Here is a 27061-nt window from a genome sequence, read left to right on the forward strand (position 1 = left end):
GAAAGCCCTCCACATATGCTAATGATTATCATTTCACTGTTTTCTTGCAAGAACCAAATATGTCAAGAAAGGTTAGACTAGTTAGTCATTCAGACTTGACTGTGAAGCACTGAAATTTACAACATCAGGGCACAGAGATGAAGGAGGGAAGAATCTTGTATCGTGTTATTATTTTAAGAGCAAGCAAGCCTGAGACAGCTGTTGACATTGGCAGGGGACCAGGAAGGCCAAGAGCTGAAAGAGCATCAGAAACGAACGGCGCCACTTGGCTGCTCTGTCCACGTCAGCGGTATCCCCACTGCCTCCGTCCTCCTTGGGCTCCATGATAGTAACAGCAACGATGGCTCACGTGCGTGTGCTCCTGACGATGCCCCAGGCAGTGTGCTCAGCACTTCACATCATCGTCATCCACATGGTTACTCTACAAGGACCGATATTATTGATTCCATGCCCAGGCGAGGAAACTGGTCAACTGAAACCCCATAAAAGGATTTTTTGTGCTGTCTATGAAATAGTCTTTCCTGTAATGAAAGGTATTGGCTGCATGGGACTGGCTTTGTAGATGAGAAGAATACATCTGATGAGTAGGCTTCCAAACTCTACAGTTCTTGGTTTTCCCAAGGCTTCCAGTCCCCTGTCCTCCACAAACATTCCCACCACTGCAGTGACCATGCCAAGCCGTCCAAGGAAAACTTCACACAGGGAAGACCCAGGGACCAGGAGGAGGCAAGACCATGGTTCTTCAGTACCATTTCACCACACAAAGACTGAACACCAGTTCTGTTTAGCTTCCAGGTCCTAGAAATGGAGCTGGCTTTAACACATTTTTTACCAAAACTCCATTATGAGAAACTAAATGTGGAAGTCCGGCAGTACCTGCAGTAGTGGGATTTTCTTGATAACACAGCCTTTGGTACCATGGAAGGAGCAAGAGCATGAATTCACAGGGCTGTAATCCCACACACTGGCTGAAGGTTCCTGGAAGGTCATGCCATCTCTCTCAACTTCAGGTTTCTCATCCACACGGTGATCACATTCATCTCCCCCAACCCCCACGTTTTCCCTTTATTTCCGTTACTTTAAAGGTTGAATTAAATACTGAACTGTTCATCATAGTAACCAGGAGTATTGTAGAATCTCAACCAAAAAGAGCATGAATAGAATAATTCACTGAAATTATGTATTCTCGAGATGATCTCATTCACAAGGGACCAAAAGTTGGTTGAGGGGAAGCTTACATTTTTATTTAATAAAGCACATACATAGATACAATACATAGACAAGCATGCAGCATAGCCATGGTATTAAAATTTCATAGGGAGAGCGATAAGGAAACAGTGTCTAAAAAGGCTCCTTACAGGGACAATATTGAATACTAGAGGCCCGGTGCACGAAATCGTGCATGGGTGCAGTCCCTAGGCCTGGCCGGCAATCAAAGTGTGAGTGTCTGGCATGGAAGGCCAGGTCCCAGCTGACCTCTGGGCCCTGGGCAGCACTGGGGCCCTGGGGCCCCATGCACCCCCTCCACCTGAGTCACTGCGCCCAAGTCCCCACACGAGATGGAGTGAGCGTGGCCGGATGCCACAGGCCTGGGCACAAGCGTGGGCCTCTGTGCCACCCAGCGGCACCGCCTGGAAGCTGGGCGGGCAGCACACTCTCTCCCAACCGACTTCGCAGACCAGCTCCTGCGCGAACCCATGGGGAGCCTAACCGGCCCCTGTGGTCCCGGCAGCTGTGGCCTGGCTTACCTGGAAGATGCCGCACGGATGCCAGGTGGGCTCCTCGCAGGCGCCCGGCACCTGAACACAGGCTTCCCCAGTGCACAAGCCCTGGCGCCCTGGGGGAGGGTAACAGGGGGAGTGAGAGCGAGCTCAGTGGACACCCCATATTCTCACCGAACATCCGTCCCCATCACACCTGCCCCCAGGTAGCCGGTGAGAGGTTGCAGCACGTCACCGATGCCCACAGTGTTCCGCACCACTCCCTGGTGGTCAGCACAAGTCATAGCAAGCAGTTGAACTCCCAGTCAAGGGGACAATTTGCATATTAGGCTTTTATTATATAGGATAAGGGTGAGAAACTCTGATTTAAATAAAATGTTTTCATAATTCAAAAATAAGATTTAAAAGTTGAATTTTTAGAAAGGAGAATAACAGAAAATATTTGTCATTTCATCCAAACTTTAAGAAACTTCATTTCAAATATTTCAAGTATTTAACTTTAACAAAACATAAAGCAGGTTAAAAAGACTCAAGTGAATGTAAAGAGTGAATTAGCTGTTGATAAGGCCAGAACTGGCTTCAAACACAGGCTTCCTAAATCTCAGTTGAGAAAGATCATCCAGCTGTGGACCCCAACCCATTCTTGTCATCACCTCAGAGCCCACTTTCAGAATGGAATTCAGAGTTTCACTGGTGTCAGTACCATGGCTTACATGATGGGAAAGCCTTGGCCTCAATGGAATTGACTGCATGGTATCAGCCACCCTGTCACCTCTTCTTTAATAGGTGTCAGCCACCAGAGAAGGAAATGCCATTGTTTGCATTTCAATGCCAGGAGTAGCACAGTAAAAAGAAGTCATTGGGGGGCCTCAGTTTGGTGCAGACAGGCTTTTAGGGAAATTGTTACAAAAGCACCTAACTTTGGAACTTGACAACTGATTAGCCAACATTTTTAATAAACTTTTAAAATGAAGTATATCTTACAGAAAGTCCATAAATTGTAAGTGAAAATTGATGCCAAAGTAAGCATGCCCATATTACCACCTACATCAAGAAGTGGAACATGCCCTGGCCAGTTTGGTTCAGTGGATAGAGCGTCGATTTGTGGACTGAAGGGTCCTGGGTTCGATTCCGGTCAAGGGCACATGCCTGGGTTGTGGGCTCGATCCCCAGTAGGGGGCATGCAAGAAGCAGCAGATCAGTGATTCTCTCTCATCGTTGATGTTTCTATCTTTCTCTCTCCCTCTCCCTTCCTCTCTGAAATCAAGAATATATTTTTTAAAAAAGAAATGACATTGTACAAATTATTTAATTAAAAATATAAAAAAAGAAGTGGAACATTATCATTAGCCCTGGCCAAGTAGCTTGGTTGGTTGGAGCATTGTCCTGATATGCCAAGGTTGCGGGTTTGATCCTCAGTCCGGACTCATACAATAATCAACGAATAAATGCATAGATAGGTAGAACAGCAGATCAGTGTTTCTCCTTTTCCCTCTCTCTCAAATTAAATAAAAAAATTCTAAAAAGAAAGGCAACATTATCAGTCCCTCTCTCGGTGACTATCCTGACTTCTATCCTGTAGATTAGTTTTGCCTGCTTTTGAACATTATATAAATGCAAACCTATAGTACACATGTGTGTCTGGCTTCTTTTCTCAACATGTTTGGGAGATGCATCTTCACTGGTGCAAATAGCAGTTCATTTTTATTGCTGACTAGTATGCTATAACTTACCTATCCGTCATACTCTTGATGGACAGTTGGGTTGCTTCCAATTGAGGCTGATAAGAAAAATGACATAATAAATATCCTAGCCTGCATCTTATGGCTGACAAATGTATGTCTTTGTCAGGTGTCTGTCAGGAATGGAATTGGTGGGTCAGAGGATAGGCATGGGTTTTTTAAGTAGATACTGTGAAATAGTTCTCCAGAGTGGTTGTCCCAGTGCACAGTCCTGGCAATTGTGTATGGGAGAGTCCTGACTGTTCCAAGTAGTTGGTATTGGCAGTGTTGGTCTAGCAGCAGTCCTTCTGGATGTGCAGTGTTGTTCTGTTGTGCATTTCATTTGCATTTTCCTCCTACCTGTTGAGATTAAGGTCTTGTTCACATGTTTATTGACCATTTGGGTATACCTTCTTGTGATATGCTTACCCAGGATTTTCTCATTGAGTTTTCTGTCATTTTCTTACTGATCTGCAAGACTCTTAGTATATGGTAGATATGAGGCCTTTGTCAGAAAAAAAAAAAATGTATTACAAATATTTCTTCTGTGGCTTTGGCTTATCTTTTCACCCTCTTTATTTAGTGCTTTTTGTGTCCTGTTTAAGAAATACTTTCTGTCCAAAGGCTATGAAGATATTATCCTAGTTTTCTTCTAAAAGCTTTATTGTTTTCAAAATTCACATTTAGGGATTTTGTTTGTTTTTATTAATCCTTGCCTAAGGATATTTTTCCATTGATTTTTTTTTAGAGAGAGTGGAAGGGGGAGAGAGAGAAAAAAAAACATTGAAGTGAAAGAGACACATAGATAGGTTGCCTTCGCACACCCCAGACCAGGGCTGGAAATCGAGCCTGTAACCGAGGTACATGCCCTTGACCAGAATCAAACCCAGAATCCTTCAGTCCGCAGGCTGACGCTCTTTCCACTGAGCCAAACTGACTAGGGCCACATTTAAGTTTTTGAAAATGATATGAGGTAGGGGTCCATTAGGAGCAGTATTTTTTCCTGTATGAATATCCAGTGTGGCCAGTACCATTTAATAGAACTGCAGTGGGTGTCACCTTTGTGATAACTCAAGGGCCAATGTAGGTGGGGGTCTGTTTCTGCATTTTCTGATCTTGATGTGTCTGTGGTTTTGTCCTTGCACCAGCACCACACCATGTGAGTAAGCTGGCTCTGTAATAACTGTCGGTATCTGGTGGTATGGCTCTCCAAGCTTTGCTTTTCTTCTTTAGTGCCGCCATGGCCATTCTTTGTGCTTTGCATTTCCATATAAAGGTTAGAATCACTTTCTAAATCTCTACAAAGCAAACAAAACCTGCAGGAATTTTTATTGGGACCTGATTTGATTGACATATTTACCATATCTAGTCCTCCAATTCATGACCATGGTATTTTTCTCCTCACTTAATAGTCAAATTTTTAGCAGAAGCAATGTCAAATCCAGAAATTATCTATAAATATGAAAGGCTAAGTGACTGACCATGCGACTGACCAACCAGCCCAGTACATGACACACACTGGCTATTTAAAAACAAACGTTGACTTGCGCATGCACGATACATATAAAGCTCTCACTGGCACCAATCATACGCATGTGTTTTGATCTGTCATTGTCGATCATGAATTTGGTTGTTTTTGTTGACATTCTGAAGCTGAAAGAAAGCAGCGTCGTCGACAGAATATGTCTGAAGACCAACTATTGGCACAGCGTACCTCTGAAGCCTAAAGAAGCCAGTGTCATTGACAAAATGTATCTGAAGACCAATTATTGGTATAATGTACCTCTGAAGCTGAAAGGAAGTGATTCCATCGAGTCAACGGATGATGCCGAAAAGGAAAATTTTTCCATCGAATTTCTTAATAATATTACTCTTTCAGGAATGCCATGTCATAAATTAAAATTAAAAGTAGGTGCAATCATCATGCTACTGAGAAATCTTAATAGTAAGTGGGGTCTTTGTAATGGTACTAGATTTATTATCACAAGATTGCAACCTAACGTAAGTATTAATAGGATCTGCGGAAGGAGAGATTGTCCTGATTCCAAGAATTGATTTGTCCCCGTCTGATACTGGCCTCCCATTTAAATTAATTCGAGTTTCCCGTGATGCCAGCATTTGCAATGACTATTAATAAATCACAAGGACAAACTCTAGACAGAGTAGCAATATTCCTAACTGAACCTGTTTTCGGACATGGTCAGTTATATGTTGCTTTCTCTCAAGTTTGAAGAGAGTGTGATGTTAAATTTTTAAATACTTCATCACAAGGGAAATTAGTCAAGCACTCTGAAAGTGTTTTTACTCTTAATGTGGTATACAGGGAGATATTAGAATAAGTTTAATCAATTTATCAGTCATTGTTTTATCAGTGTTGTTTTTATATCATGTTTTTGTTGTTTTTATATCATGTTTTTGTTTTTATATCATGTCTTTGTTATGTCATGTTATTTATTAATCAATTTATATATTATTTTCATTTACATCTTACTAATTTTCTTTCATCTCTGACACTTCTATTATAGAGAAAGGGCAAATAGCAATATTAAAATATTTCTTCTAATTTCCTTTCACTGTGCACGAATCTGTGCACTAGGCCACTAGTTTTATTATAAACTCTAATTTTCTTTTTCTTTTGAAGGCCACTCAATGACAAAAATAACAACAGTGGCAATTCAGCTTTGAACAATACCACACCTAACACACCAAGACAGAATGCATCTGCTCCTGTGAGGAAGCCAGGACCTCTGCCTCCCAGCTTGGATGACTTAAAGGTGATAATTCCAAGTAGAGTCTATTCACCCATTGTACCACAGAAGTGTAAATGATTTGCCAGATTTGTCTAGCAGGTAGTTTTCAGTATACACTGAGTGGCCAGATTATTATGATCTCTGAACGCATAATAATCTGGCCACTCAGTGTATATCCTATATAATAAAGGGCTAATATGCAAATTGTCCCCTCAACCAGGAGTTCGACCAGCAGGCAGGCTGGCCAACCGCCCATGTCCCCTCCCCCTGGCTAGGCTGGCCAGACCCCACCCATGCACAAATTCATGCACCGGGACTCTCTCTCTCTCTCTCTCTCTCTCTCTCTCTCTCTCTCTCTCTCTCTGAGTGGCCAGATTATTATGCGTTCAGAGATCATCATAATCTGGCCACTCGGTGTACATTCAACTTTACCAACAATATGATAACCCTTATAGAGGTACTTTCCTTTCACGTCCATTAAGTTTATTTTACAATGTTATTACAATGACCAGTAATAACTCTCATTTATTAAGCATATGCTATGTGTCAGCACCATACCTGTTCTGACTCCAGAGGCAGATTTTTTCCTTCCCTGCTTATTGCCAAGTTTGGGAGAAGCAGGGAAACGTAACAGTTAAGAATGTGATCTCCAGGGCAGCCTTTCTGGGTTTCTACCCCAGCTCTGCCTTCTGTTATCTGTGGTATCTTGGACTAGTGATTCAACCTCTTTTTCCTTGATCTCCTCATCTTTAAAATGGAAACAATAATACCAACACCTCATGTGAAGATTAATTGAAAGAATAAACCACTTCCAACAGTGTCTGGCACATAGTAATTACTCAATAAATGTAGCTGTTACCATTTCTGGTAGTAAATCATTTCTTTGACACAACAGAGGAATTGCCCTCTAAAAACCCTTGTTTATTATCACTGGCCTTCCGAATTCTTTAGGGCTGTAATGTGAAATGGCCCCACTTTCCGCTGTGCAATAATATGGAGTTGTCCTGGCCACAAAAGTGTCCTATAGACTTGTCAGAAAGCTATACCAGACAAAGAGAGCTGATGTGTTTGTTCTTCCAGGTATCAGAACTGAAAACAGAACTGAAGCTAAGAGGTCTTCCAGTGTCGGGCACCAAACCAAACCTTATCGAACGCCTGAAACCCTACCAGGAGATGAACAGCAACGGCACTGCTGCTGACGGCATCGTGGCAGTGTCAACATCTGCCGTCGTCACCAGTAGCCCAGAAGTCACCATGGCGGTGCCAGTCACTACCCTGCATAACTGTGTGACGAGCTCGGGCTCCCCTCTCAAGGCAGAACTGCCCCCTGCTGGAACCAGCAACGTGATCCACGTGGAAAATGTTAATTCGCCTCTGCCAATCTCACCGTCTCCTTCCGAACAGTCCAGTCTCAGCACCGAGGACACAAACATGGCCGACACTTTCACTGAGATTATGACCATGATGTCTCCATCCCAGTTCTTGTGTTCATCTCCTTTGAGAGTGACCAGTAACGAAGACAGCCTGAGTCCCACCAGCAGCACTCTGTCCACTCTGGAACTGGATGCAGCTGAGAAGGATCGCAAGCTTCAGGAGAAAGAGAAGCAGATCGAAGAGCTAAAGAGGAAACTGGAACAAGAGCAAAAGCTCGTGGAAGTTCTGAAAATGCAACTGGAGGTTGAAAAACGAGGGCAGCAGCAGCAGCGGCGGCCACTGGACTCCCAGCCCAGCGCCTCTGCTCATTCTGTCAGCCAGTCAGAGCAGAAACAGGGCAGTGTGGGCTCCTCTGTCAAAGATGAGACCTCACTCGCTGACTGCTCCAGCCCCAGGCAGCCTGTCCTGGGAGCCAGCCATTCTGTGGGGCAGCCTGTTTCTGCGGGCGGCCAGACCCTTGTCGCCAAAAAGGCTATAGTGATCAAGCAAGAGGTCCCTGTGGCCAAGGCGGAGCAGCCGAGCATGGTCCCACAGTTTTACGTGAGTTCCCAGGGACAGCCGCCGCCTGCCGTTGTCGCTCAGCCGCAGGCTTTGCTGACCACACAAACTGCTCAGCTGCTGCTGCCAGTGTCCATCCAGGGCTCCAGTGTCACCTCCGTGCAGCTCCCCGTGGGCAGCCTCAAACTCCAGGTGTGAAGTTTGTCTTCTAACTACTTGCCTCGCAGCCCACATGGAATGGACACTCAGGACAAACACCTGAGCTTTTTCATAGACGCATCCAAATCAGGCTTCACAGAAGCAGAAAACTGTGTTGGTGGGGGTGTAGTGGGGAGACTTTCAAAAATTAGGACATCAGCACTCTTTTTAGGTAGTAAAAAATGGGGGTACTTTTCTATTTCTGTTACCTTTTACCTTTAGTGAACACATTATCATAATGTTGTTTTTACATACCTATGACATTATCGTGATAATAACTGTTACTGAGTACTTTTTATGCACAAGGCACAGCCTCAAGTATTTTAAATAGCTTACTTCATTTACTCTTCCCTTCCCCCAGAAAATCCAAGTGATAAACCCATTTCTAGATAAGGAAACTGAGGCCCTTGAGGTTTGGCAAGTTGCCTGAGGACAGAACTAGTGTTTAAACCCCAGCCTTTTGACTCTTACGTCCACTCTGATATTCTGCCTCCCACATGTCCCTGAAAGGCACCATCGATGTGAAGGTGCCTGCACTAAGGAAAAGGCCACCACCAGAGTTAGAGTAAGGATGTTACTGAGGACATGGAGCGTTACTGGTATAATTTCCTTTTATGCATTGGCTGTATGTTGTTTTTATGTAACACGATTCCAGTGGGTTTTAACAAACTGTGGGCCACATGCAGGGCTCCTCAGCCTTGACCACCCAGATATCCTGAGCAGAGGTGACTCACAGGCCCTTGGCATTTGCGAAAATCCTAATTCCCATTTCACCTTTAGAGTCTGTGAAATGGAAAGTTGCTCTTTAATGTAGTTTTCCTAAACTTTTCTGTCCAAATCTTCCCTGATGATTGACATTTAGTCGAAGAACCGCATTTCCTTCTGGGCTTGTATGTGCCAGCACGTGGCTGACTGTCCCCAGAGAGTGGACGCACTGCAGCTTAAACGCAGGGATTTAGACTCTTAGGCCTCACAACTTCCCTGCCACTCTTAAAATTATTGTAACACCTGACCTATTAGGTGTAGAGCTGCTACAGGTTCTTATTTCAGTTTTCTATTCTCACAAAATTTTCAAATGAACATCTTAGTCACTTAAGGAATAATAAGAGCATGAAAATAACTGGTCTGGTGTTTAACTCTATGGTTTAGAATTGTTAAGGCTCAAATTTAGGTACCGATGAGTTGAAGTGTGTATCTGTAAACATTTTATCTTATTTCATTTTAGATAAGATCCCCCAAATGAACAGTTATCTCACACCTAACTCTTGATTCTAACTTTGATTTTGACAATTAAATTGATTTATTTTTATTGATTGATTGATTTTGCCTCCTAGACTCCACCACAAGCAGGAGTCCAGACTCAGCCTCAGATAGCAACCACCGCCTTGTCCTCGGGCTTGGCACAGACTGGGCCTCAGCAACCAGGCACGTTCACACCGCACGTGCTCAGTCAGCCGCAAGTCAGAAAGGTTGGTGAACACTAAAGGGTGACAGACGGGGCTGACTGGTCCCTCATCTACTCGACCACTCAGCATCTTCACAGGAGCCTCCTCCGGGGAGCTCCCTTTGTTCTTTCTACGATCCATCTCCCATCACAGGAGCCTCAGGTCAGATGCCATTTGTCTGCAGATTATCCAAGTATTGGGGAAAGAGAGTTCTTTATTACTAAAAGATAGCTTGTCTTAACAGTTCAACTCCTTTTCTAAGTAAAAGTTTCGAAGGTATTTTTTCAATCTTTATATGTAGAATCTTCTTGGGTTTAAATTTTTCTTAAATTAACCATTTTTGTAGGGGAAAGTGCTGTTCCCTGGGAAGATATACTTGAAGATGAAAAAGACACTTCCTGAAATTATCTCTTGAGTGAGATGTTTCTATATGTTGAGCTTGCCACCTCATGCATTGAGAACCAGATGGCCTGGGTCTGGCTATCATTTTGGTTCAGCTACATGATTCAACTGGGCCTTGCGCACAGTTCACTGTCTTTCTCTGTCAGTTTCCTCATCTTTAAAATTGTGGTGTTGATCTAGGGTTCACTGTCCTCTAAAGGAGTTCCACCTAAAAATTCTGTTGTTAAGTAGCCCCAATAGTTACCAGACTTCCCACCATCCAGTAGGTGGAGCTGTGTGCACATCTCCTTGCCAGAAAAATCCCAAGGCCTCGAAAGGTCTTAAACTATTACAAACCTTGAGAATTAGTATTAGTCCCAGAATTTCCATCTTTAACATAAAGGAACCTAGATAACTATATAGACCTGTCAATATGCCCCAGGGTGGGTGAGCTATCTGGGCTGAGAGCTTGAGAGACAGACAGAAAAGACCTCTCGGGTCAGAACAGGCACATTAACACACATGTTCTCTTTTGGACTCTCCTCTGAAAAATATGAAGTTCTAGCTGCATATTACTTATTTTGGGCTGAAAATAACATATTAGTGTAGTGATAAGCTTAGTGGATGTTCAAATGTTGAGACAGTTTTCTTTGTTTCAGGGGGAAAGAAAAACATTATCTAGACAGGATAAATAAGGGCTTATTCACTGAATCTCAAAATACTAGAATTAGGAATCATTACTCCCAATTTAAAGGAAGAAGTTTTTGTGTATGTTTTACCAAATATTAGGAAATTCAACCTTTTAAAAGAGGTGTTGACAGAGAAGTTGTACTGTTTAGAGGAATATAAACACACACACCTACTTTCATGTTTAAGAAATACTTATGTATATTTACAATAAAAATACAGGGGATAAATTTTTCTCTCTCTGAATACGAGTGGCATAAAATATATTAAACATTTTTATGAGCAAACTAGTTCTGTGAAATACAGTTAAATATCAATAGTGTGGCCGTACATTTGTAAAAGGCCTTACCCAGAACACTTTGCAGTTAGTTCCACAGGAAGAAATCTCACCTCTGCCCAGTGGGTCAGACAGCTTCTCAGAAAGAGGCAGATTTTACATGGGGCTTTGCGAGGATTTGGAGAAATTTCCAGGCAACTGGAAAACTAAGCATGGCCACAGCACGTGTAGCCTTTCAGGTAGCATGGAAAAGGGCCAGGTGGTGAGAAGGTTTGCATGCCAGCCAAACGTTAGCTTGTACCCTAAGAAAGAGGAGCCGGTGAATGGCAGCGCTCCATCAGGTGTGTGCTAAGATTGTATTGTCATGGAGGGTTGCTAGGGCAGGATCCCAGTGGCAGATAATAAGGACCTGGATTAGGACAGCAAAGAACAGAGGCCTGATCCAAGGGTCATTTCTAAGAAATGTGAGCTCTGAGGAGAGGAGGCAGAGTAGACTGGTGGCTCTATTTACTAAAGTTTAAAGAAATATAAAGGCAAAACCAGCAATTACTTTCCCTCAGAGGCTAGGGATGGAGGGAAGAAGGGAAAAGTTTAGTTTGGAATATATTACATTTGAGATGTCCCAAATTTATGTTTGTAAACACTTGGAACTTGGAAGCAAGGTTGGAAGAGAGAGGTGGGCTTGGGATTATTAGATTTATCGTAAACAGTAAAGCCAGGAGAATAGATGCGATCACCCTAGTGAGGAATATAAGAAATTCAGCTGTCATTTACTAGGGGCTTAATCACAAGGAACAACAACAGCCTGTAATTATTGGAATCGAGAGTCTAGGTCAGTGGTTGGCAAACTCATTAGTCAACAGAGCGGCAAACTGCGACCACTGTACTAGGGAAATTATGCTGAGGAAATGCTGCTTTCCCAAAAACACTGTCATGCTGCCATCAAAGACGAGCAAAGGGACCACTGATGCTCAATGGGGTGGCAAACCATGCCTGTGGGCCAAATCCAGCCCTGCCTGTTTTTGGAGATGAAGTTGTACTCATACCCGCCCCACACATTTATTTGCATGTTGTCCAGGCCACTTCTGTGCTACAACAGCAGAGAGGAGCGGTCACCACGGAGACAGCACAGCCCACAAACCCTCAACTGTATACCCTGTGGCCCTTGGCAGAAAAAGTTAACCGACCTGTTTTAAAACATGGTTTTCTTTAGTAGGAAGGGCAAACTGATGGGAAAATACTTACTCATTACAGGTTTTCACAAGCTCGGCATCCAATACAGTTCTTTCATATCAGAGACCACCCGCTCCAGCGGTCCAGCAGCCCTTTGTTAACAAGACGTCCAGAAGTGCACCCCTTCCATCCCTGCAAAACGGACCGAGCCCTCCCAGCAAGGTAAGCCTGCGGCCACTGCTACAATGACACGCTTACTGGGTACAGGCCGTCCCAAAGCCCAGAGCTTTAGGCTGGGAATGACTGAAGATCAGTATTCATGGGGAAATAGCTGGAAATATCACAGTGAAGACAGCCTCCCAGGTAGGTCTTCGGTCAGAAGCCTCAGCGGCCTAGGAGGTTCATGCGTGAGGAGCAGCGGAGCTGGTCCCAGCCAGGGCATGAGGAAGCTTGCCGCCCAAAGCTGACATATGCTCCTCCTCTGTGTGCCACAGCCGAGCTCGCCCCCGCCACCCCAGCAGTTTGTCGTCCAGCACTCTCTGTTTGGGAGCCCAGTCCCCAAGACGAAAGACCCTCCCCGCTACGAGGAGGCCATCAAACAGACACGCAGTACCCAGTCCTCTCTTCCAGAGGTAAGTGAGGCCAGTGGCTTCTATGTCATCCTCAAATTGAATCCCTTTTCTAAGGTGGACTTGCCCCAGTAGATACTAAGTTCATGGCTAGGAGCCTTGTTTGCATTTTAAATGTTGTTTAAATCACATTATCCTTTACTATAAAGACCCCAACTTCCAAGCAGGTTTCAACAGCTGTGTAACCTGCAATTACTCGGAAATTCGGAGTTTGTCTTTTAACTTCTCCTTTGGGGCTGAGGGATGGGTTGTGTTAGGGTAGATATGATTGTTACACGGGTCCCTCTTTTCTTTTTCCTAAATAAGATCCTCTTCTAAGGGAAACAGACAAGTTGATAGATTTTTCTTCGTTTTCCATAACTAAGTCAGCTGTGACCATGTCTCCTAAGTTCTCTTAGATTTAGAGACATGTCAATGTGTCTGAGGTTTTGAAACAATCTGATGTCAGTTTTCTCCTGTGTTCCTGAAGAGCTTGTTACTAACGTTTCACTAAACATTTATGTTTTGCTCACATCTAGTCTCCTGAAAAATCTTTGCATAACTTGTTTTCTAATTATAAAAAAATAGAGAAAATCAATGGTCCTACCACCCAGAATCCTTTTATTAATATTCTGTATATAACCCATTTTTATGTTTATAAAATCTTTCAAATATATTTGGACTCATACTCCATAACTCAGTCTTTTAAATGAATGTTTATTGAATAAGATATATACAGTACTCACTTTGTTTTAACTTTTTTTAGTGGGTATACCTTTTTTTTTATTTCCATCCCCCTGAACCCTTCCTATTGACAACCACCACCTTGTTCTTTATATCTATGAGTCTGTTTCTGGGGGGTTTTCTTCATTTATTTTGGTTTGTTTATATTCCACATATAAGTGGGATCATACAGTAATTGATTTCTGGAAGGTGGGAGGAGGGAGAGGAGAGGATCTATCTTCCCAAAGAACACACGATGTCAGGTACGAAAATCTCTACGGATTAGAAAGGCCATTTCATTTTACTTTTCATTCACATTGACATGCACTATTATATTACTTTCAGGTATGCAACATACTTTTACACATTTTTATAACTGACAAATTGATCACCACAAGAATAGCAGTTTTGCAACTTTATACATTAGAATCAAAGGACAAGAATTAAGGAGGGTTATCTGAAACCCACTGTTGGTAGATTAAGGAGGCGGGAGAAATTATATAGAGAAACACATACCTCTTTTACAGCACATAGAGATCGTATGCAAGGAACAAGGGAACAATGAGGGATTCCATGGTCTTGTGCCAGTGGTTGCGCCTTTAGGAAGAAAAGAAAATTGCTCTGATCTGTTATCTTAGATGCATAAAAACAATGGACAGGGCTCGCTCAAGGTAAGCATTGACCTTTGCCATCAGCTGGCTATGAATCAAGTCATGTTCCTGGGCTGAAGAAACTGCATGGAGGCTAGTCGCTAGGGAGAGGAAGCCGGGCATTGCTACATGACATCATTACCCGGACAGTCAGACACTTAGCATATTAGCCTTTTATATATACAGATTATTAAAGGATACAGGAAATAAATGGATCAGTATGTTTACATAGGTTTTATATTTTACCAGAGGCCCGTTACATGGATTCATGCACATTAAAAGAAATATTTTAGAAGCTGGGGAGGGACCATGGGAGGACTCCAGGCATGCCCAGCCCATCTTGCCCAGTCCCAATCAGCTGGACCTCAGCAGCAAGCTAACCTACTGGTCGGAGGGTCTGCCCCCAAGTTGTCAGTGCGCATCATAGCAACTGGTCAAACAGTCGGACACTTAGCACATTAGGCTTTTATTATAGGATATGCAACATTAAGTAGCCTATGAAAAATTAAGAATGTATTTTGTATAGATAACAGTTAAGAAGCATAGCTTTTAAATTGTAAAGGACAGGAAAGGAGGAACAGAAAACAGGATAAATAGAAACAAGACAGTGGTAAACTTAACCATATCAATGATTACACAAGACACACTAGTAGAGAAAACAGTATAATTATAGAGATTATCAGAATGGATTTAAAAAAACACACAAAAACAGAACCAACTATATGCTGTGTAATAGTTTTAAGGTATGTCTACAAATTCTTAGATATTACTCCCTGGTTTGGACTTAGTGACCAGCTTCTAAGGAATAGAATTGGCAGAAGTGATGGTGTGTGACAGCCTAAACAAAGAGAGAAAAGGCATACTCCTCCTGCCTTGCTCTCTCTCAGACTGCTGGCTGTGAGGGAAAGTGAGCTGTGAGGCCCTGGGGACAGGAATTGAAGCGACTCCACCCCTGCCCCTGTCGACAACCAGCCTGCCAGTCATGTAGTAAGCCACCTTTACAAGAACATTCTCCAACTCATACAACCTAAACAATCCAATAAAAAAAATGGGCAAGGGACCTAAATAGACACTTTTCAAAAGAGGACATACAGAAGGCCAAGAGATATATGAAAACCTGCTCAAAGTCACTAATCCAAGAGATGCAAATCAAAATGACAATGAGGTACCATCTCACACATGTCAGAATGGCTATCATCAACAAACAAGTGTTGGCGAGGATGCGGAGAAAAAGGAACCCTAGTGCACTGCTGGTGGGAATGCAGACTGGTGCAGCCACTGTGGAGAACAGTATGGAGTTTCCTCAAAAAACTAAAAATGGAACTCCCATTTGACCCAGTAATCCCACTTCTAGAAATATATCCAAAGAAATCAGAAACACCAATCAGAAAGGATATATGCACCCCTATGTTCATAGCAGCACAATTTACAATAGCTAAGATATGGAAACAGCCTAAGTGCCCATCAGCAGATGACTGGATCAGAAAACTATGGTACATCTACACAATGGAATACTATGCTGTGGTAAAAAAGGAGGAGTTCTTACCATTTGCAACAGCATGGATGGACCTGGAGAGCATCATGCTAAGCAAAATAAGCCAGTTGGAGAAAGATAAATATCACATGATCTCACTCATTTGTGGAATATAATGAACAACATAAATTGATGGAACAAAAATAGAGCCAGAGGGGGGGGAAAAATATTTTAGAATAGAATGGAAGTAATCCTGTTATTTGCAGATTTTTAATATTTCCTACAACTTTTGTGATATCATACTATGTTAGTACAGTGTTGGTAATATTTATATTTAAAATCCTTGTTTAAATATTAATGTTTATTGCATGTAATATTATATTTAAGATAATTCTTAAATAATTGGTGTTTACTGCATGTAACATTATTATATTTAAAATCATTCTTCTTGAAGTAAAAAAAGAAGTTCCCATTTGGGAATAAATAAATAAATAAAATGCCTTCTATATATATATATATATATATATATATATATATATATACACACACACACATACACTGGCCAGATTATTATGATCTCTGAACACATAATAATCTGGCCACTCGGTATATATCCTATATAATAAAAGGCTAATATGCAAATTGTCCCCTTGACCAGGAGTTCGACCAGCAGGCAGGCCAGCCAACCGCCCATGTCCCCTCCCCCTGGCCAGGCTGGCCGAACCCCACCCATGCACGAATTCATGCACCAGGCCTCATATGTATATATATATACACACACACACTCTGAGTGGCCAGATTATTATGCATTCAGAGATCATAATAATCTGGCCACTCAGTGTGTGTGTATATATACATATATATGTGTGTGTGTGTGTATATATATATATACACACACACACACTGAGTGGCCAGATTATTATCTCTGAATGCATAATAATATACACACACACATATATATATATGCAAAGTTGGGATCTGTTTTACATAAACCAGATTTTTAAAGCAACTGAAGTATTATTCTATTGAATTTATGCCATAAGTTGAGATGAGCAATAAGGATAATAATAACTCACATGAAAAAAAATAATAACTGGCATAAAAAAAAAAAGAACATACTCCAGCCAAGCCTGAAGATGGCTGTAACCTGGCCAACATCTTGACTACAATCTCATGAAAGACCCCAAACCAGAACTACCCATCTACACCATTCCTAAATTCTGACTCAGAAACTGTGAGATAATAATTGTCTGGCATTTTAAGCCACAAAGTGTTTTAGAAGTTTTATAATAGAGTATTAGATAACTAATGTGTGCATCTACAAGAAGCATACTTTAAATATAAAGACACAGGTTGAAAGTAAATGGTTGGAAAAAGATAAACCATAAAAACAGCATAAGAAGTCTGGAATAGGCAAAGGATTTGTTAAGGCACATCACCAAAGAAAGATACACAGATGGCAGAGAAGCACATGAAAAGATGCAACATCAAATCATTAGGAAATACACATTAACTCCACGATGCAATACCACTATAGGCCAATTAGCTGTCTAAAATTAAAGTGGCTGACTGTACCAAGTGTTGAAGAGAATGAAGAGCTACTGGAAATCTCATACATTGCTAGCTGAAATGTAAAATGTGCAAATCGCTTTGGAAAACAGCCATTTCTTAAAAAGTTAAACACCTACCCTATGATCCAGTCATTCCACTCCTCGGTATTTACACACAAATACGGAGACTTGTACACAAATGTTCATACCAACTTTATCTGTAGTAGCCAAAATGTAGGAACAATCCAATCAGATTTCTGTTTCTTACAATAAAAAAGTTATCAGCGATAAAAAGGAATGAACTATTCCTAAAGAATAATCTACAACATGGATAAACCTCAAAATCCTATTGAGTAAAAGAAGCCACTCCCTCTACTAGTAAAAAGAGTACATACTATATGAGTCCATTTCTATAAAACTCTACACATGTAAATTAATCTGTAATGGGAGAAATCAAGTCATTGACGCCTAGGGATGAAGGAAGTGCTAGCACAAGAAGCATGAGGAAGCTAGGAGCAATAGAATATTCATTATCTTGATTTTGCTGATAGTTTTATGGGTGTATACATATGTCAAAACTTATAGAATTGTATAATTCATATAACTGCAGGTTATTGTATGTTAATTTACTCTCAATAAAGCTGAAAAAATATAGATGGCCACCTTTATACATACTTTATATTTTTACCAGAATGCAAGTGAGTTAAAACATTTTTTAAAATATGAGAAGCCTCTCAAAATGCACTCAATATACAAGTCAGTGTAAAAGTCATCTGAGCTGGGTATTAGCCCCATTCTTGTTCTGTCAGCTAACCAGCTGTAACACATGGGTGAATGGTTTAACTTCTCAGGGGACCTCAGTGTTTTCAAAATGATCAAGTGATTAATTAGAACTAGCTGTTCCATAAGGTCCTTTGGAACAGTTATATGACACTTCCTGGTTTGTATGAAAGAAAGCTAATTTATATTCTCCTTGGTTGTAGGTTTCCAATGCACACAGTCAGCAGATGGACGACCTCTTTGATATCCTCATTAAGAGTGGAGGTAGGTGAAAAGTCACATCAGACCCCCAATCCCTTGTCACAGGATATGTAAGTTTTCCTCTAGAGCTTCCATATTCTTCTAACTGCATTTCCTGTTTTAAAATCTGTTACATTTAGGCCATTAATACAACTTACTTATGAATGGGGGAAAGCCATTGTTTCAGGTTAAAATACTAAGGTAATGTTAGATTTACCCACAGATATGTACCTGCTGAAAAAGACAAACCATCTCAAAATAGCAAAGTAGACAGATATAAATTCCACATTGAAAACTTCAAAACTTGCTCCATGTGTGGTATCAGTCATTGCAATGGGATAAAAATATTCCAATTCATGAGTTAATTTTGTAACAACCAAGTCACCTAGCTTAGGGTCTAATAACTTGATTAATATTCAAAGGCAATTCTAAAACTCTTTCTACATATAAATGAAAATCTTCAATTTTACAATGTGTCATCTTAAAAAGGGGTAAGGAATATAAACCACACACAAAAAAAATCAAGGATATCTCTGCCTCAGTTTATAAGTACTTCAAAAATTCACAATGCTATTTTAGAACATTTTAAAGTCTTAAATTTCCCAGTGAAAGGAGTTTTATTCAGATTTTTAAATAGTTATCAAAATTTCTCCACTCATGCCAGGTACTATTTGATTTTGTTGTTAATGATCTTGTCAGAGTGTTTGACATAATATAAAAATTCTTGATACTTGACAACAGATCTACATGTGCAAATAGCTTTTTTTTTTTTTTTTGCGAATAACTATATCGACCTTGCAAAATAATTTAAACTCATGATATAGCTAAACTATGGAAATTAGAGAAACAGATATTCCATGCCTTGAATTTAAAATTTTAAAAATGTTTTTTGCCAAATCTGGTGAAAATACTTTTTTTAATGATTAAAAAGAATAATTTTACAACCTAAACATAGAAATGAGTTATATTCTAAAAGGAATGTGTTTTTTTTTATGGCAAAGTATCTAATAGAATATATTATTTCATCTTATTGTAAACTAATACTAGTAATAATGATAAAGAGATTTAAGTCGTTGATTATAAGACTAGTTGCACTTATAAGTATAAATTGCACTTTCAGCTTTCAAAACAATTCTAGAGATGACTCACAGGTAATGAGAAGTGAACTGTCCTGGAACACACACAGCTGAGAGGAATCTTCAGTGTTGTCTCACCTATTTATGCAGCCCAGTCACTGAGTTGGAAGAGCTGTTGAGTAAAATTTTTAGTGTATTGCATATCAAGTCAGATTCTCATTTGTATTTTTAAAGTATCTTTTTCACTCTCTTATATATACCTAAGTGAACACTGGTCCATTAATTTTCTACATGATCTGGCAAGGAAAAACACATAACTAGTGCTTCTTAAGACATTTACCAAATCCTCAAGATTTTATATAAACTGAAAAAAACAAGACACATAAGGTGGCCCACCTCATCTTAAATCAGGTCATACGATGGCATTGTATCTTTTCAGAACTTTATATAGAATGGATATAGCTAAACTGGACACATAGTTCAACTAATATAGTTAGATCATTCATTACACTGAGCACCCACGTTTCCACATTCACTTTAGGGTAGTGTGCTGCTGTGATCGCAGATTCGTGGTAGAGAGTAAGACATGAGCCCTGTCTTAAACCTACAATGTGTGAGAATGGGACCCAATGATCACATCATCTAAAAACATCATCCTACTTGATGGGATATAATTTCTTTTAATGCTTACTCTTACTAAAAGGAATTGAAAGCATGTCAGAATGCTATAAATGTAAATGTTTATTTAAAATGATCCATCTTCCTAAAGGTCATCAAGGGCCAATAGCATTCTCTTCCTACCCCTAAGATGGGCTGTGTATCAAGTCGTCGCAAAATAGTAAAATAACTCAGTAATTAATAAAAATTGTAAATAGCAGTAAATGTTTACTTACTAATTATTTATTTTGCACAGAAATTTCTCTCCCTATAAAGGAAGAGCCTTCTCCTATTTCCAAAATGAGACCAGTGACAGCCAGCATCACCACAATGCCAGTCAACACAGTGGTGTCCCGGCCTCCGCCCCAGGTCCAAATGGCACCGCCCATATCTTTAGAACCTCTGAGCAGTTTATCTGCCAGCTTAGAAAACCAACTGGAAGCTTTCTTGGATGGGACTTTACCTTCAGCCAATGAAATTACTCCACTACAAAGCAGCAGCGAGGACCGAGAGCCCTTCTCCCTGATTGAGGATCTCCAGAACGACCTGCTGAGTCACTCAAGCATGCTGGACCCCTCACACTCGCCCATGGAAACCTCCGAGGCCCAGTTTGCTGCGAGCACTCCCTGTCTGTCACTTGACCTCTCTGACTCAAACCTGGACAACATGGAGTGGTTAGACATCACCATGCCTAACACGTCGTCGGGACTCACTCCCCTCAGCGCCACTGCCCCAAGCATGTTCTCTGCTGACTTCCTAGACCCCCAAGACCTGCCGTTGCCATGGGACTAACATCACAGATTTCTCGTCTGAGTTCACGAGGTTTAAGAAGACAATTCTAAAAGGTCAGTTTTTAGAGACAGATCTATAGTTGCATCATTGCAATGAAAACATGATGTCACAGAAAAAAACGGATAGATGGTCACAGCCTGGAAACGAAGTTTGAGAACGTTTCATTGCACCCAGCAGTGAATGTCTGCATTTTAATATAGCACAGGGCCTTCTGAAAAATCACTAGTCAAAGAAGACCCATTTCTCCAGACTTCAGTAAAGAATGCAAAGTACCTTTAGATAAAAACCTTAAGAGTAATGTGTGCAGGATAACGACATGCAGATTCTCTGGTAATCAACTACATTTAAACCTCTGTGGTCACTTTCAGGCCCTAAATACAAGGCAGACAGCTCCACTCAAACAAGAATGCCGATGTGAGGGAGGTGAGGGATCATCGCACCTGTATTTCTAGCGTGGCCTGAGCCTGCCCAAGACGCAGCAGGGATCAAGGGCAGCGGAGAGCACCAGCCAGTCGGCAAAGGCTTCCAGCTGAAGACTTTTGGTTCCATTCATAAACCAATGTAATATTTTTGTGTTGTAGTTTATTTTGTGATTTTTGGAATCTTACTTTAGACTTCCAAATGTAAATGAAAGTTCTTTCACTATAACCAGACAAGGTCTTCAAAATACTTCATAAACAATCCCCTGTAAAAAGTCTGGGTCTATTGGTAACACTGAAAATTCTGCTAGCAATCCTCTGGGTTGATTAGATTGACTTAATGTGTAAATTAGACATGTATTTGTGCACTCTATGTTGTGATTTGTACAGCCTACATGGGGATAAGGAATTGGGTATCCAGTGGCCCTACTACTTTTAGTAAGTCACATATTTCTAGAGTACTTGAGCCACATGTATTTCTGTATTTTAAGAAATAACTTTCAGGTAACCAGACCCATCTCAAAGAACCAAGACAAGGCTTTAGTGTAAAATATCCTTCTGAGCTGGTGAGTTGCAAAGCGAAGGCAGGGAGGAGTCTGTTGTTCCCGGACATTCCCACACCGGTTACAGGTGAGCCTGTCGCCGAGTTGGCCTCCGGACTCCCCCTCCGGCTGCCTCTTCTGCCGCTCATCCTGTCATTGCTTTACAGTTTGAAACTGGATGTCATACCTGAGCTCTCGCTATCTTTACAAGCCGAAGATTGAAAAACTGGAGGTTTTATTCGTTTTTTATATAGACAAAAAGTTATCACATTTGTTGAGTAAAAATCAAATTTCTTAAGATTTTTCTAAAATGCCAACTATCACAGGATTTCTAAAATAATTTCAAAATAGTCATTTAAGTATATGACAAAACGTATAAAACTGAAAAAACCCTGAAATCTACCAAAAAGTGTAGAGGTTTTCATTAAATAATACTCTTGTGCTCTCCACCTCACCTGTGTGAGCCCTGGGGTCAAGTTGCTCTCTGGGTCATTGGTGATTGTTCCCACGGTGACATGTAGAGGCAACCTGACCCATTATTTGGAAAGAACTTGTGAATCATTCTGGGTTTGTGTTTTGCCTAAGAGCTGATCTTATTTCAAATTTTTATTTCAGTTTGTAAATTTCACTACATGTAAGAAAAGTCCGTTTTTCCAGAACTCAGTCGCCCAGGACCCTGGAGCTCTGTTAACTGGCCCTTCCCAACCTGAAGTGCTTCTGAATGGTTCCGGGCAGAGGCGGTATGCTCAGTGTAGTCTGTGGTGAGTAGTTTGTTAGAAATTGGTCATCCCCCCACGTGTGGGATCCAGCATGCTGCCGTCTATCCAAACCCAGCAAGAGTGTCACCGTCACCATCGTGGGCACAAAGTGCACCTTCGAGTCACTCCTTTCAGAAGCGCCCGTCTCCGGGGCAGGGCTGTGGACTCAGAAAGGTACTTTCTTTGGGCAGGTCTTCGAGATGGGTTTTTGTCTGGAGCTTATCTGGTCCCTACTTGGACTCTAAGCATCATCTTTATTCAGATTTAAATGGCTTATTAGCACCAGACATCAGTGGGACTGAGGAGGCAACCAAACAGCTAGTGCTGCTGACTCGCTGAAGAACTTTGTGTTTCCGTCTTTCTAAGCTGTGTGCATAGGTCGTTTCCCAGCCCCCTGTTGAAACATGCCACAGGAAGGCTGCTCTCCACACACACTGCAGTGCAAAGAATGCCGCCTCATCAGCCTGCTCTCTTTGGACCGTGTTGCTAGTGTGCCCACTTTACATCTGTGTTCAGTCTTTCATGTACCAGCATTTCGTTTAAGACAGCGGTCGGCAAACTCAGTCAACAGAGTGGCAAACTGCAGCTCGCGAGCCGCATGTGGCTCGCGAGCCGCGATTTGCCGACCACTGATTTAAGAGGAAGAAAGGCAAGGAGTCCAGTTATTAAGTCTACCAGCCACCTACTCACACCATTCCGCTGGGCCCTCCTGGCCTGAGCAGCAAGCTGGGCATCTGTAGGATCCCAGCTACATGTTCCAGGTTAGAGGGAGGACACAGATCGTGTGCATGTGACATGACCAAAGATGATACTCTAATCAAGGCTCCTTCGCCCCAATCAATGTACTTGGGGGTAAATGCAGTGGGAAAGGTGTGTGTTAAAGAGGTTATTTGTGTTGTTTGAGGTGAGGTTTAAAGCCCACGTCAGAACAGCCGGTTGGATTTTCGTATGCAGATGTGTAGTTCAGAGGAGGTACTGCTACAGGTACTGTTGTAGAGCATCTTGCAGAATATCCTATTGCCAAGAAAACAACTCCTAGAAACGTATTCTCTCACATCTAGTCTTATTTCCCTAAATATTCCTGAAACACAGTAGTATCAAGTTACCTTTCTGGTGTATATAGGTAAGCAGTCATGTCATGGGGGTGGGATGCACAGAGGTTATACCAAAGCTTCTTACACAGTCTTTGGAAGTCTAGAGTGTGTAGTTGTCTTGTACATTTCAGCAAAGCATGTGCTAGAAACTTTAGGGACAGTGTTAGTGGTTCGAGTTCTAGTGTTTTTCCTGAAATGTGCAATCTACTGTATAGTACTTGCCATGTATTTGTACATAGATGTACTCTGAAGTCATAGAATTTCTCATTCAGATACTATTTGTGTTTGTTTTATATGAATATTTTTATAATACTAAAGAGATCTTATTTAAAGTTCCTTTTTAAAAACTGCACAGTCCTGTGACCCATGTAACTGACACTTTTGTAAGTGCCGTTTAAGAACAGTGGAGTGGCCATGGCAGTCTGGTTTTGCCTCCAAACTGCCGCCTCTTGTAAGCAAAGTGATGGTAATAGGATAGCAACTGAGAGCTGTGTCAGGAGCATGTCACCCATTCTGTCACCAGAGCTGACGCAGGCTTCCTCACCCTCAACCCCAGATCATTCCAGGTCACACAGCTTGCTTCATCCTTTCAGAATTCCCACTGGCCAGCCACGACAGCTGACAAGACAGCTGTACCCACAAGTGATGGGACAGTCCCTCTACTGTCTGCAGACACACTGGCCGGAGAGAAGTGGTAAAGCTTTCTGGCAGCATCCAGTGCACACCACACGCCGTTCCCAGGGGCCGCCTGGTGGCAAGCCTCCCCCAAGTTGCTGTCAGGTGGGGAGCGCCCAGCACCGCTGGGGACTTTTAGAGAACTTTAGGGAGAATAGTTATCAGGAGTCTACCAGCCGAGCAGCACAGGTCCATTTAACCACATTCACAATAACCCTCCATTTTTCCATCCATCACCAAAAACATGAATCCTGGCTACGGGCAGCAGAGCAGAATACAAAACCGACTGTCCACTGCCCTTCAGGCCACAGAGTTAGCCCAAATTACCAAAAACATTAACTGGAAGGTCAGGTTTATCAAGAAACACAGCTTACCAGTGCGGTCGTGTGTGTTTGGAGAGCATCCTAACTGCATTTCAGCTCATCTTTTAAAAGTGGCTTCAGTCAAAACTGGAAAATAATTCAGATGTATTAATTCCTTCTCAAACTTTGGAGATCTTGCTCAGTGATCTTTCCAGGCTACATTTTTACATGTGAAGTGACTGCATGGCAACGTATGTTCTTCCCTGCTCACCCTTCTGCCAGCATTCGAGGGAATGCATCATTGCAAAGGATTTCTACCGGAAATCTTTGATTTGAGGCCTGTAATTTCAAAAGCTGCACATGTTTACAAAAGCACTCTAACCCTCCACACAAACACATTGCTCTGTGAATCGTTATTGAAAAAAATGTCACAGTCTTGTAACAACAGGATGGCAATCTCAGATCTACAAGGTGCTGTCTGGAATCAGATAAAACTTGTCAGTGGCGATATCAACACAGCTGTCGTGTTTAACAGAGCTTTGTGCCAACTACGAAGTCAAAGCTTTAACCAAGTTCATGAATCACCGAGACTCATAACAATTACCTCTCTACATTACGCTGTAAGAAAAGTTGCTGATTTGGTAGGAGGAAGAAGCATTTAGGAAAGGGTTTAGTATCTACCAAAAGTACTTAACCTCAAGTAACCAATAGTAATGCAAACTTGCTTTAAAGGAACCAAAGGCATTGCCAAGTATTTGCCAAAAGGAGGCACTTTTATTTAAAATTTGAGACTAATGAGATCTCAAAAATCAGTCCCAAAAATGTATTATCCATTTAAGGTTATAATTTTCAGAGGTGTAGATATTTCTCTATCGTTTTCATGTAAAATGGTATAGATTTGTTTTGTTGGTTTAGGGTAGTACATATTTAGTAGTAATACAAAGTTTTTTCCTTTCTATGTACAACTTAGTTTTCTTCTTTTCTTGCTTGCAATAGAAATGCAACGTGATAGGTGTTTCTCTTATTTTCATTGTCACATTATGTCTTAGCATCTCACTTTATGAAAAAAAAAGGAGAAAATACCAATCTACAGAGCCCTGCTTATTAAAGCACTCATTTAAGAAACAAAAAATTATGGCAATCGGGGGTCCATTCATGTATTGCCTTTATGTTGTTTTTTAAAAGAAAAACCATGATGCCTTTGTATTTGCTGTTTGCACCCCTGAAATTAATTCCATATCATGTTTGAATGCCATATGTTTTGCACATGTACTGTACATAGGTAATGCATACTGTATTTTTATATGTGTGCACATTTATCATCAGATCTTTTGTACATAGTGGCAGTATTGTAGCGGATCGGAAAATGTTTGATATCTCAGCAATTTTGCATTTTTGTGTCTCAAATAAAAAAACATTTTGATGTACTATGATTCTTGCTATACAGAGAAAAGACCACCCTCTGGGTCAGGAGAGCCATTGTAGCCCTGAGGGTGGGAGATGGAGACACCAAGTTTAGGACACATGTCACAGCAGATAGTCACCACATAAAACAAGAGGACTCATCGGGGCAGGTTTTGTAGATGACACATCAAGTGAGCAACCCTCGCCCAGGCCCAGGGATATAGACTAGAAACAGGTGTTAGCTGAACTGGAACCTGACAAGATTTACACCAAAATCATGTTCTTTCTTCCACATCATAGGGAAGCACTGGACTCAAGACATGATAAATATGTAGTTCCCCTGGGGGTTGATAGATACATACATGCACAGTGAAGACTGACTCACACTCTGATAGTAATACCTGCAGCTCCAACAAAATTCCTGGAAGACCCGATAATCTTTCAATTTAGCCAAGTTTCAAAAGCAACTATTTATTTTATAGAGCATACAAAAAGGTCTTTAGAGTTCTGTATTATTTTGGTAAGACGGCATTTAATTTTCAACCCAAAAGCCCATGGTTAAAATAGTTTTGAGGAGGACAGCTTTGCATTTTCCTCCTTGCTTTGATGAAATAAAATAGTGAGTAAACTTGGTTGACAACTTTCATTATCAATATCTGATTAGGAAAATGGGTGTTGTATCAACCACAGGAAGAGGAGAAAAGATCACTGATTGCCTAAATACAACAAAATGTTCACTATCCGTGACATTGAAAAGACAAAAGTAACAGCCTCACTAGACCAGTACGTGGATGATGCTTTCAAGTTGCTAAAATATTTGTAACATCACTTATTACCCAGCCAAGATGCTGCCCTCGAGGAGAGAAAATTATGCCAAGGGGTGCTTAGAAAGGGACTGAGCGGGAAGAGATGGTGTTGGAACATGGAGAGGACATTCCAAGCAGAGAAAGCAGGCTGGGTGAGGTCCAAGTTAACGAGAGATGGTGGTTGAGGTGAGGCCCTGCTCACCAGGCCGCTGGCAGATACCAGTGT

General features: G+C 41.4%; 1 protein-coding gene across 3 annotated transcripts in view; it reads left to right on the forward strand.

The window, feature by feature from the left end:
• The window catches only part of MRTFB (myocardin related transcription factor B), a 307130-nt gene extending 281078 nt beyond the window's left edge, over nt 1-26052 (forward strand). For all 3 annotated transcript variants that reach the window (XM_080680358.1, XM_080680357.1, XM_080680359.1), the window contains 7 exons: nt 6084-6216; nt 7273-8316; nt 9657-9791; nt 12367-12507; nt 12780-12917; nt 18274-18334; nt 20300-26052. In XM_080680358.1, coding sequence (XP_080536484.1) covers nt 6084-6216; nt 7273-8316; nt 9657-9791; nt 12367-12507; nt 12780-12917; nt 18274-18334; nt 20300-20835 — 2188 coding nt within the window. In that variant the 3' untranslated portion in view covers nt 20836-26052. The remainder of the gene's footprint in view (nt 1-6083; nt 6217-7272; nt 8317-9656; nt 9792-12366; nt 12508-12779; nt 12918-18273; nt 18335-20299) is intronic.
• The last annotated feature ends 1009 nt before the right edge of the window (nt 26053-27061 follow it).

This window comes from Plecotus auritus (genome assembly GCF_963455305.1).
Source record: "Plecotus auritus genome assembly, chromosome: 7".
Taxonomy (NCBI): Eukaryota; Metazoa; Chordata; class Mammalia; order Chiroptera; family Vespertilionidae; genus Plecotus; species Plecotus auritus.